Source organism: Brugia malayi (assembly GCF_000002995.4).
Source record: "Brugia malayi strain FR3 genome assembly, contig: Bm_v4_ChrX_scaffold_001, whole genome shotgun sequence".
In the NCBI taxonomy this organism is placed as follows: Eukaryota; Metazoa; Nematoda; class Chromadorea; order Rhabditida; family Onchocercidae; genus Brugia; species Brugia malayi.
The window spans coordinates 17148056-17161330 of record NW_025062479.1 but is presented as its reverse complement, the minus strand read 5'-3'; the positions used below and the strand labels follow the sequence as shown (position 1 = coordinate 17161330).

General features: G+C 29.9%; 1 protein-coding gene across 1 annotated transcript; it reads left to right on the top strand.

The window, feature by feature from the left end:
• Nucleotides 1-680: 680 nt before the first annotated feature.
• Nucleotides 681-3254, top strand: Bm5895 (Uncharacterized protein; the record flags this gene model as incomplete). The annotated part of the gene is made up of 9 exons (XM_043075155.1): nucleotides 681-686; nucleotides 779-941; nucleotides 1066-1239; nucleotides 1383-1504; nucleotides 1626-1744; nucleotides 1992-2112; nucleotides 2298-2489; nucleotides 2627-2830; nucleotides 3054-3254. 9 exons carry the CDS (start codon nucleotides 681-683, stop codon nucleotides 3252-3254), a joined length of 1302 nt encoding a protein of 433 aa, XP_042931089.1.
• Nucleotides 3255-13275: the final 10021 nt, after the last annotated feature.

Below are 13275 nucleotides of genomic sequence, written 5' to 3'. Positions count from 1 at the left end.
TTTGATTGAAAAAAGTGTCGAGAATGTGGTATTAACAGAAATGTTATTGTATGATGTTCGTTGTGATACAGCATGGAAAGCAAATTACACGAAGAAATTCAGCAAAGGCAGAATGAAAGTAACAAATGGCGCTGGTTGGGTTCTTCCTCTTCAGAGACTCTGCGATAAGATACGACTTTCATCAGATTTAATTGTAAAATGGTCGCAATCACAATTATTAATTACTAGATAACCTGTATCTATCGAGCACTTATCATAGGGATGTAAAAATTCGACTGCTTAGCATTTGCAAAGGATGAAAAAACTGCAAACAACATGCAGCACTTATGTAGGCACGAACATTGCGCATTTCTGTTGATGATAATTGCTTTTTGAAATGTGCACTGATTGCATTTTATTAAATTTTGATAAATGAGAATTTCTTCTCAAGCAGTCATTCATTTTCGTCAAAGTATGGTTCTACATTATTTCAATATTTTGGTGCATTATGTAATTTGTTAAAAAAAACGACAGGTGGTTGACCTATTGCGCCTTAGTTTATCTATGATCCAGGCTAATTAATTTAGTGTAGCGATATAGGTCTCTTTCAGACTGGCATCAGTAGCGATTTTTTTGCAAGAAACGAGAAAGTGGATCTCGAGGATGCGCGCTCTTTCATTCTCTATCAACGACTTACGCGAATGCCGGTAATCCGAATTGCAGTACCGAATCTTTCTTCCAAAAAGTTTGGAAAAAAAGTTTTTTTAAACAAAAATTATTACTCAGATAATATTTGCAGGAACTGAGTAAATGGCTGGAGAATGATGAGCTAAATTATAGGAATAGTAATTTAGAAGAATTTTTCATAAAAGATTGGGACGGAATGGGAATCACAAAGCGTATGAATGAATTCATTCAAAATGTACAGAATGATTTAGATCGAGTTCGGCTTCAAGATCGATGTAATTTTCATGTACTATTTTGAGAAAAAGGAATTAGATTTTTTGGAGAAATGGAAGAATTAGATTTTTCTGTTAGCAACTGTTAGAAGATATCACGGCTTAGTGGATGAAGATAGTTATTTAGTTTACAATAATATTGTGATGTGGGAAGCACTGATTGCAAGTCGAAAACAGGTTTTTATTCGAAGTATGATTGGTGGCATGGAACGCCGGTTTGAAATTCTGGATAATCAAGTGAATCACATTGCTTTTACCCATCATGCATTCGATGAACATCTTGATTTGTGTCGCAATAAAAGTAAAAAATTTGATTAAAAGTTGAAAAAGGATGCTAGGAGATTTTTGAATAGAAAAATAAATCGAGTCAACTCTTTGTTTTCACAGTGTTTTCATTTGAAATTTACTTGTGAATAACGTTAGATACTTGAAATGTCACCATAGGAATCAAATGTCGCGATTCAACTCGTGTAGTACTGACCTATCCAAGTACTGCAAACAATGATTTCATTCATGCGAATTATATTCAAGGTGCACCGCTATTTAATAAATTTATCATTACGCAGGTATAAGTTTGTTTTATTTCATCTATCTGACTCTGTAGTTAGTATAATTCAATCTGCCAAGAATACATCTAGTGGAGAAGAGTATGAAGTTTGAAAAATACAAGTTTCATACTTCCATCAGGCACCTATGAAAAATACAATTGGCGATTTCTGGCGCATGGTTTGGCAAGAAAGGTCACCTTATATCTTCATGCTCATAAGTCGAAAAGAAGATGACAGATGTGCTCAGTATTGGCCGAGGCTAGCAATTTTATGCCGTGTTTTTGCGCTTATTCATATTACAAATCTTATGAAGTAGAAAGTGATTCAATATTAGTAACTGTTATGTTTTCAGGATTTAAACTTTCTCTTTACTCATATATGACAGTATTCAGCAGTTCTATATGATAATTTTCCATGAGATTTATATTTTATTGGATTGTTCTGAATAAAAGGAAGTGAATCTTTCTTATTATCTGCTGAGCGAGAATAAAATTGTTTTTTACAGAAAAACTGGAGATCAAATAACTTATTATGGATTGACAATTATGAATTCGGCCGTTGACGAATTTCGCTTGCCATTGTTTCGTGTTACATATTTGATTGTGGTTGGACCTGAACGCGACGAAGTTTGCATTTAGTCTGTCCTCAACTGATATAATATTAGTATTTTATTAAATTTAAAATTCCTGAAGACTTTGGTTGAGAAGGTATTATGTAATATTCACTATAAATGAAGGTTCTTCCGGCTACTTCAGATTGACCTTTCATTTCTTTTGCTTCCTTAATTTCGTGTATATTTGAATCCTTACAGTTACATGTTGAACATTGGCAAGGTGATATGAATAATTCAGACAACGTAATGCTACCTTTGCAACTCTTACGACTTGCTCGCAACTGTTCTTATCCAACAATCATACATTGTCATCTGGGAATAAGTCGATCGGCTACACTGGTTGCTGTTGAAATCTGCATCGCCTGCCTGCTCAAAGGACCGACTTACAAGGTTAGCCAACCACCGGCTGCTCATTTACTTGAGAATTTGGCTTGAATTTAATGGCACTTATGAGTAAGTAATTTTGGTCCTATTATTGATAAGACCACTATTAAGTCAAAAAAAAAAATGACGAGTTATTGTTGCAGCACTGCGTGCAGAAGGCAGTGCAATTACTACGCTCTCAGAGACCATTTTGTATCGAAACACCAATGCAATATATATTTGTACATCGAGTAGTGCAGAAGTTTCTGCACGATTATGCAGGCGAACCACAAGGCTTCCATGCGGAATATAAGCACTGGATTGAATCGCGGGCCATGAGACCATTCATTGACGATGTGGAACAAAGAGTGAATTTTGATATTCGCGATAAAAGTTTAAAGTTTAGATTTCTATTTGAAATTGAAAAAAAAATTGAAGCGACAAAATAAGTGATGGTAATCAAAGTATTACAAGAAAAAACTTATTTTTCATGAAAATCCATTCAATTTTTAAAGGAGGGTGCAGCTTGTTCATATGGAATAGCCTGCGCCAACTTGGTGGATATTCTCAGTTCAAAACTACAAATTCTAGATTCCTGGATATCGACTACTCTCACCACGTTTTGATCCTGACTTAATTCGATTGGTGCGACATCGTGAACGTCCGGGCTGTCGTCGTGAGACTCACGATTGCGTTGGACAGATGCCGATACCCTTGCAAGATACCAGAGGGCAACGCTTCGAAGAACTGCAGCTAACGAAACGATATCCACGAGGCGATCGATATGATTGAAACTTTGAGCTTATTAGATTTGTGTTTTTGGCAAAAATAATAGATTTAAAACCATTAATATATAATAAGCTATTTTTATAATAAGCTATTTTTACATGTTGCAGTTAAGGATTTATTAAGTGGATTTATACTTTGAATAAACCATATTGCCAATAAATAACAGATTGTCTTCTGGAAACATTGCTATAGCTATAGTTTTGGTTAATGTGTTATTTTTTAATTACTTTATGTTTTCTCTATTTTCTTTTAAAATAAGCAGTTATCTTCTAATTTTTACTCACTTTAAAAATGTAAAGTTTTTTTCTGGATTTTTATCTTTTAAATAAATTCTAAAAAGTGTTTTTTGAAGAATTGTAACTATTTGAAATATAATTTAACTTCTCGAAGTATTGCTATAGTCATAGTTCTCTTTAATGCGTTGATTTTTGATCAGTTCACGATTTTTTTGAACTTTTAATATTTTTATATACTTCCTAACATTCCAGTGTACTTTTTAGCTAATGGATAAGGTACGAAGAAGAGATAAAGAATATTAAAAATTAATAATAAACTACTTTAAGGAAAGCAATCTGTAAACACCATACAACTAGCGACAAATAAATTACAACGTATGATCAGATGAATTGTTGTCAGCAAAGAGGACAAGAATCAAGTAGTTTGTATTTAAGATCAATTTTTAATATTCTTTTTCTAACAATTAATCAATTACCTAAAAGTTTTTCTGAGTCAGTTGAACTGATCGCTAAATGAGGTGAGGGAATTTAGTTGAAAGGATTTAATGAATGGTTTTCAATCTGTTTTCAAGATTGTTATTTGAAAAAAGAGAAATGATGATGACATTTAAATATTTACATTTTTATTCTAAAAGCAAAAGTTTATGTATTAGCTATCACAAAACGTTAAAAGTTATCTCAAAGCAATTTCTCTATGTACTTAGTGAAATTATTAAAACTAAAACTCATTTTATCATTTTATATTATATTATTTTTGCTATGATTATTCTGTCTAAAAAAAATTGAAAAAAAAAAAAAAAAAAAAAAGAAAACTCTTAACGATAAAAACTTAGCTTCGAGCGCTAATGACCATTTTGATTGAAATTTCTTACTTTAGAAGAAACAAAAAGTATATCATACTGGATGATAGATTAGCTAAATGCCAACTTCTCTCTAAAGTGAAATAAAGTTTGTTTTCCAATAAATATAACATCTTGCTGTCATGACTGAAACATTAATACACTATGTGAAGCGAAAAGAGAGGAAAATGTTGTAATTTAAACCTAGTGCAAATCGTAGATGGCGCAACATGCAACTTTAATTGCGAAGATACATCGAAAAAACTTATAAAAATGTTCGTTATTTTCATAAATCTTGCCTTAATTTTCTCTTAAAAAGTCACATTTCTAATTGAATTTTTAGTAGATTTTTTCAAACATTCCAACTCTCAGACTTCAATGTCTTTTTTTAAAAAAAAAACTTTCGTTAATCATTTTAACAATCTTTTATTCCTCTCAATATCTTCTTCTCTCCTTTTATTTTCGCAGTAAAAGAATTTGGCTTTGAAGTAGTCCTGTGGAATTCGAAAATTAGGAAATAAATTATATAGTAAAGCACTAACACCACCAATTTCCTAATTAATTTTCTTTGCTTAAGTTCATTTTTTATTATTAACTGAAAGTGACACTATGAATTACATTGCAAAAATCTTCTATGCATCCATACATGAATTCGATGAAAATAGTTCATTAGTTAACCAATTTATTTAATATTATTCTTGTGCCCTCATTTATCAGCACTATTTGGTTGAACAGGATATTTAACAAAAGAAAACTGTCATTATTTTCAAATGCGACAAATTTAGTTGGCCAAGAAAGTTCCATCGGAATAAAGGAATAAATTATTCCCAGTGCCTTTGTCGGAATAAACTTAATTTGGTGACAACAAAATAAACAAATATGTCTAAATTGATTAGTAATTTACTGGTTTTGATGCTGCAATAAGATTTTTTCGTGGAATATGTGGTTTGATAAAGCACTAAACTTTTATGTTTGAACAAAAGAGCTCTTTTTAGAATTTTTTATTCTTTTAGAATATTTTTTAGAACATTTTCTACTATTTAGATTTCTAATCTTATCAACCTGAGCATCACTCTCTAAGATCAACCCAAAGATTTCATTATCTTAATTACTGCAGGAATTTTTAATTTTTTCTTATCTTTCAAAAGAGGAAATTTGATTGCCTCAAAGACTTCTGGTCATGTTAAGCTTTGTGTAAGACAATAGAAGAATAAATTTTGAAAACATATTGTGCTTCTTTCTCCTTTTTATGAAAAAATAAAGCTGTCATCATTAGCAATCATTTCAAAAAATCAAATTATGTTCTTCTCGTCTGCAAGTTCCAAAAATTTTAAGTAAATTTATTAAAGAATTATGTAGTACTTTCATTTGTTTAACCTTTACTTTGACCCATTAAATGCTTCTTTTTTGCATGAACACACAAATTTACTTAACATTTTCACCATCAATCATATAGATAATTAAACTGGAGTAAAGTAAAAGAAGAGAAAAAGACACTCAACTTTCATTAAATGTCATTAACATTCCGTTAACTCATTCATTCGTTCATTCACACTTTCATTCGTACAACTAGAAATGGAGTGCCATTGCTTGGAACTTAGTTCTTGAATCTTTCAGATTTGAAATTATCGATGCTTCAACAAATATTTCATTTCCTTTCCTCTTCTTCCTGCCCTGTCTCGAATTAACAATATTCTGTTAAGTTATAGGGCATACAAGGTTTGAATGAAGACAATTGATAGAAAATGAGTATTACGACAAAATATTTCACATTATACCATTTATCAATTGGAAGAGTTTTGGAAGAAACAAAATGTGTGAAATAAAAATTTGGTTTCTTTTTTTCAAAAAATTAACTAAATTATTTAGTAAGCGTTCTACTAAGCGAACAGATTGCTTTCTGATAATTATAGCATGAGGAACTACTCGAATTATCGAAAAACATCAATTAAATGAATTTTGTGAGTTAATTTGTAGATATAAGTGTGCAAGAAAAAGTGTTTTGCAAGTTCTTTAAAACTAATTACTTCTCTTTATTGGATCTTTTCGAATTTCTAGAAATTCTACACTGACTTTTGACAATTCAATGTTAAAATTCTGATGAAACGTAAGTGTAAAATGGAAATGAAACAATTAGAACGTACTTTGAAAGTACTTTTCCAGTAAACATGAATATTCATTAAGATAGAATTTTCGTTTTGCCTGCTTTCTTTTGTTTGGCACATATATAGCACAGATCAGTTTGTCATTTACTAATAAAAAATGCAATTATAAGTTAAAGATAATTGGAATACTGATGATATAAAAGCAGAAATTGACGTCAGAAGATTTGAAATTATGAGATGTGCAAGGATTAGCAGAAATTTTAGCTGCAATTCGATTGCCAAAAGTGTCAAGAAAGTTACCGTGGTAACATATTACTCCTTTATAATTTATATTTCCATTTCACAGATAAATTATTTTACTTCATTACTCTTTTATTTGCTCTCTTGGCCACAAAATGTGACTTCTATATGCTTCATAGTTTCTATTGAATTTGCTACAAAAGGAAGATTATGTTGTCGAGTATAATAAAGTCTCAAAAACGAAAAACGTTCGAAATTTTTTGAAAACTCATACTTCAAATTTCAAACGAGATATGTTATTGCTATAATATAATCGTACATACTCCATTGATATTTTTGGTCTTTAAAAAAACCAAATAGGATCTTAAAGTCTTGCAGCTCTAGAAGAAAAAATATAACAATAAAGGTATAATATTCAGAATGAACAAGTGAACAAACAATAGTGCTAAGGAAAACTTAAGAAAGCTGATTTGTGTTAAATCTATGACAAATATTATATTGAGCAAATTATTAGTTTGGCTTTGACTTTTTTCTTCAAATTTAAGTATTTTTCAAGTTGACGTAATATAACCTGTTTTGAGTTATGTTCTTTATACTTACAAGTTATTATTTCCGCAGCTCAAATGTCTCGCATAGTAGCCTACAGGAAGATTCGATCTCATTTTCATGTTTACATTCAACATTACTATCACAAGTTAATCTTTAAACCATTTAATATCACTTGTTAATCAGCGTTAGAACTTTCACTTCAATTCAGTAACCTCCCAATAATTTCACTGTAATTTTTCCATAATTGATAACTGAGAACCAGATTTCACATTATAATTATCACTGAAATGAATACTACCAGTAGGAAGTTTTTTTTATAAGGAAATACTTTTTCGAACAATTTTTAGACTTCTGCAATTTAGATCATTTCTTCCACTTCACCTATTATTCAGTTTTTTTTTTTTTTTTAACAAAGCTGCTTCTAGCTGAATAGCCTTACAAACAATTCAATCAGTTGTAAATAAATTGGCTTTTTTCTTATCATCATGTCCTTTTCTATTTTTTATTCTCGAGCTTACATTTCGCATTGTACATTGCTGTTTTTCTTTCAGAATTCCTGTGAAGATATTGACAGTCACTATTCTAAGACCGTAATACAAAATTCAAAAGTTGTTAAAAGTGTTGTAATGATATTATAGGTCACAGGAAAGAAATTTTGCTTTCCGTAATACCAAAAGTAATACCTACGATCGTGTTCGATCGTTTAATTAGTTGTTTTTTAAAAATATATCAGCAAGTTACTGCACATTTACAAGTCAATTTGTGTATGTTTTAATTCAAAAAACTAGAGGAAATGTTTAATAATGATAATTTACTGCAATAATTATTTTATTTTGCTATTTTTGGCATCAGCGACAAAGCTCGATCAAATTATTTAATTTTTTTTTTTAAATAAAAACAGTAATTGCATGTCTAATTTAAAATGTGTATCATTTCATATTAAATTACATGTTAATAAAATAAGTCAGATGAGTATGTATCGTTGCTTCCTCACTTATTCATTAAAATAAAAGTGGTTTATTAGATTATAAGCTTTAATAATTTGCATTTAATAGTCTTTCTCAATTTCAAAATTTTTTAAAATTGAAAAGAAAAAACTAAATTCTGATTCAGGAAGTTATTTCAGTTAATTCCCGATACTAATCGCAAAGTATGAGTGACAAGTGGGAACGACAGCTATAGAGCCTGATTGATACGAGAAAGAATAAAAAAATCATCTCATCGGTGCAAGAAGTGAATATGGAATTAATTTATCCGTTGATAGCTATCTGTGATATGCAATGATTGCGTGAAACGCTGATGTGTGGTAAAGAGTGGTTAAGATTCACGTGCATAGGAGGTGTCATGGTTACTTTGCTGGTTACTGTAGACAGGTTTCCGGGAATTTATCCTCGTGTGTAGGTGCGCATATGTGCACTTAGAGGATGCAGCAGCGCAAGTGCACCAGGTAGATAGATAGCATTTATTAGTCTTTAAAATATTTAGGAATATAATTGCACAGACACAGATAGTATCTTCTGCCAAATAATTTCATATCTCTTTTGATTTAGACCTGATATAATAATTGTTCAGGCAAAGGATTATTAAGATAATTTATAAGGGATAATAATATCGAGCTTGCAAAGTTATTTGTTTTCTTTTTTGCTAAATGTTTTAGTTTTACATTTCTCAGAAGAAAAATCAAGATAGACATGCTAACATTAAAATTAGCAGTTTCAACTATCGCAAGATGCAAGATGAATAATATGGATCATTTTATTCAATTCAGAAAATTTTCTTTGTTTAGAATGATAATTGAAGCTGCTGTATTCAACAGAAAAATTGTAATTAAGGAAGTAGAACTACGGAAAGCTACTCAATTTTCATACTGTTTCTGCTAGTCCTTATGATATTCTTTTCATGCAGATGCAATTTAATTAATATCATCTCTTCCCTTAACGATTATCAGATCTTTTCCGCTTAAACGAAATTTAATTTCTTTCAATATATTTCTTTCATTGTAAAAAAAGCTCCGTGTTCAGGATGGGTCATTTGCAATTTTTAATCCATCTATTAAAGATTACCGGTAATTATCAAATATAATATATTTAACTTTTCATCCTTAATGTTAACCAGTAATTTGAACAAAACTCAAAGTTTAGAACTGAGTTCCTTTTAATTTTACCTGAATACTGGAATAGGCAAAAGGATGCATATCGCTAACTGTTCATTAGAGAATTAAGTTGTTCTTATTAACGTAAGTTGATAAAAGTATAATTTATAACGCGGGTCATGTATAGATAGTTTATAATATAATTATATTAGTGTTTAATTCATTCATAACTCTGTTGCTTTCTGCCATTTCATTGATATCTATATACTAAGTTGAAAATAACTGATAGTTTTGTATGCCTAAGGATTTAATTTTAAAAAAATATTGAAGAAGTAATGAAATAGGGCAATTTCGTGGGAAGAATGGATTATTTGGCAAAAAGGGATTTGTAATTTCAAGAAGAGGCATGAAAGAAGAGGGGAAGGTAGGAGAAGACATTATATACACAGGATTCCCTATAAAGTTTGAGGAAGAGGGTAATTCTAAAATCTGACGAATTTTCACTCACAGTTTAGTAATACTTTATGCAAGTTTTTTATTCACAAAAAAAAAAAAAAAAAAAATCAATTGATGCTTTGCTTCAATGCAACTGACAGCAGATATTTCTATCTGAAAGGAATTTGAATTACAACAGGAATACAAGCAATGGCAGTTACTATCGTAATGTAATTCTGTGGGTAGAATTTTTAATTTTATTCACTTTTTGGAAACAATATTACTTTTTGAGAAAATATTTTTCGAACTTGATCAGCAAAGAACACTGATAAGAATGAGATATGAACCACGAATGCTCAATTTTTATGTCATTTGATAATTGCGGTGGAGAACAAAGTTCATAAATAGTACTATTATAATCACAAATTAATACTTGACAAATAACAAAAAAAGGTTGAAAAATATGTCACTAATAGGAACAGTTTCGATTCGTAGTAGAGGACATTAGCAAAGTACACTAATAATTTATTATCATTAGTGTTTTAAATATAAAAGTCTAAGATAGTTAAAACGTCTTTTTAATCCATAAAATTTAACTTTAACTTTTGCAAAATGTCTTCAAATTGACATTTCCATTAATTAACTGTAACCAATCGAATTTGCTCATAACAAGGAAGTGAAATTAATTACATGACGTAAGAATTAGATTTCTAAATCAATATTCTCTGAAATCTAAGCAGTTTTAAAAAATCTTTTTATGTATAAACAAATACCTTAATTGTAATAATGTATAACTAAATTTTGAACATTTGCTAATCCTTTTTGCCTATAGCTTATACCGTTTGACAAAAAAGCTGATATCAGGGTCAAGCTGTTATCAGCAGTATAATAATTATTTCTATAGTTATGTTTGTAATTATTATTAAACAAACATTTAACAAATATCTTCTCATCGAAATAATCATGTTATCGCTTCTACTCTAGTGGAAAACTTCGAATTAAGATTTTTGCACCTCCAACTTTCCAAACTTCCGTGATCAAAAATTAAGTTAAGGCAATTCAGGTTTACTGAGTACGTCCTTAATTATTTATTTATCACTCTAATGAGGAACAAGAAATTATCCTATCTGTGTTATTTAAAATTTCTCATCATTGATGGCTTCTAAATTTAAATTCAACTTGTGATTAAGTGCTATTCATTCCTTAACTAATGATGTCATATTGTTGTCTAAACGTTTGAAATTTGAAGGTATTTCCTTTGTTAAACCTACTTATAAATCTAAAAAGTACTGTATTGAAAGTTCACAATTTGGTATAAAGCATATGGAAGCGATTAGAACATTTACATTCATAGCTATCCTCAAGATTTCACTTATTTTACTTGCTTAAGTTGCAGTGATGTTCAAGTAGTCAGTGATGATACATTGTCAGACTTAGGTAAAAATGATGCCTCGGAATTAAAAACAGTAATAAAATGCTTAGTACTATCATTGAAACCAAATTGAGTGCTATGCAGATAAGTGGTCCGTAAAAACGGTGGATGAAATAAATAATCGAGAGACAAACATTTAATATTTAATAACTGTATCCCACATGATTTCTCCAAACAAATATAACTGAAAATTTGTTAAGTTTAAAACTGAATAAGAAATTGGAAAGAATTCAATGAAAATGTGGATAAAAAGGAGCAGTGAGAACATATAATGAAGTTACAGATGAAAAGCGCTGAATGCTTAGATAAGCAGGCGCAAGAAAACAAGTTTTTTCAATAATTGAGGTATGTAGCAAATATTATTGTTTACTATTTGCTCAGTTTTCCTGTCTCTTCTTTTGTTTACGGGGTGTCTCATTTACTATCACATTTTATCCAAAACATTCACTTTTCACTGCCTTTGAATTTTGTCCATGTCACGCTTTTACGCATTGTACTTTTTGCGCATTATTTTACGTTAGCGTTAATTTAAGAAATGAAGCTCTAATTTCAACATCAAAACAATAAAATAAAGTTGAAATGAAATTTCAGTTAGTGATTTCGCCTTTTCTCCGTCTTTTCTTTTTTGCAAGAAAATAAATGAGTCAATTAAGTATTTGCTGAATTATCCGCTTATCTTTTGAAATTGTTAATTTTCTACTTCCAGCTTCTTCTACCAGCATTCATTCCGATATTGATTTAAATTTAACTTTAAACATTTCAACTCGTTAACATAGAAAATAATTTAACTTTTAAATGGATATTATGGAATTTCATTTGGTAGCTCGACTTTTCACCGCTATATTTACGTTCGCAATTTCGAATTGACCTTAAACTGATTTGGAAAAGAAATTTTTTTTTTTTTTTTGAAACACCAAAGTGAGCATTCTCATTGTTAGTCTTGTTGCAACTTCCTCAATCTGTCTTATAGAATAATGCGATCACCATGGCCAAATGTTTGATATCAGAATATAATAAAATGAAGTTGTCCCTGATAAAGTGCTAGTCTTGATTTAAAGCTAAATAGATTCATTTCATATATTCAGAAGTTTTGATTGGTACAGTCACATCTACTTACTACCATGGGATTTAAAGTCTTTTGAAGAACCATTCCCGTCACGTCTACTACACCATCAATTTTCCAGTACCACTGGAAAACATATTGTTTTGATAGAGATACGAGTCTAGTAAATTACAGGAGGAAAGTACTTTATGTTACCAGTTCATTTTCTCGAATCTGATTTCGATTCCTTAAATTCTCTCTAACTTTTATACTTATCCTAAGTAGAACTAGGACAGTCTAAAATCAACGTAGAAGGGCGGGCAAAGAGGTAATAAGGCTTTGTGTCAATCCCTTGACAACTTCTGCGACAAACTGATGGTGCTGACTAGCACAAATACGCTTGATGTAAATATTCACCAATTTAAAACTTCCTTTTACTTTAGAGAAATCCTTATGTCTTGATTTTATAGCAAAATTTAATTTACTATTTTTTTTTTTTTTGATCCAAACTTTAATCTTTGTTTTTCAATCTTAATTATCTAGGCTGAAAATTTGCTATTTTCTCATATCGGCTATAGTTCAACCCATCTCAACTTAAACAAATAGCTATTTATTTCTTCTTTTTCCTAACTATAGCTGTTTATCAGATGTTGAAATAAAAAATACTAATCATTTCAATTAAAATATCAACCACATACTAAATATTTCAATGTTCAGAATTTATCATCTAAAAATAAAAAAAAAAAACACACACACACACACAATTTAATCAAGAAATAATACAACTGAAGCGAATGAGATATGGCCATAGCAATTCCTACTTTTCAAACATTTTTAGCCTGTTGATGTTACATATTTCATTGTATTTTCCACTGATTTTATGAATTTTATCCCGGGATTAAATTAATACTTTCACTTTCATTTTTGTTAATCTGTAATAAATGTATACTTTTGGTGAAATGATTTTTTTATCGATAACTTTTTCGTTCCTTTTTGAATTATATTCTTCAAAAAATTTTTAGAGTAATGGTCAGTTGCATTGTTAAATGAGACA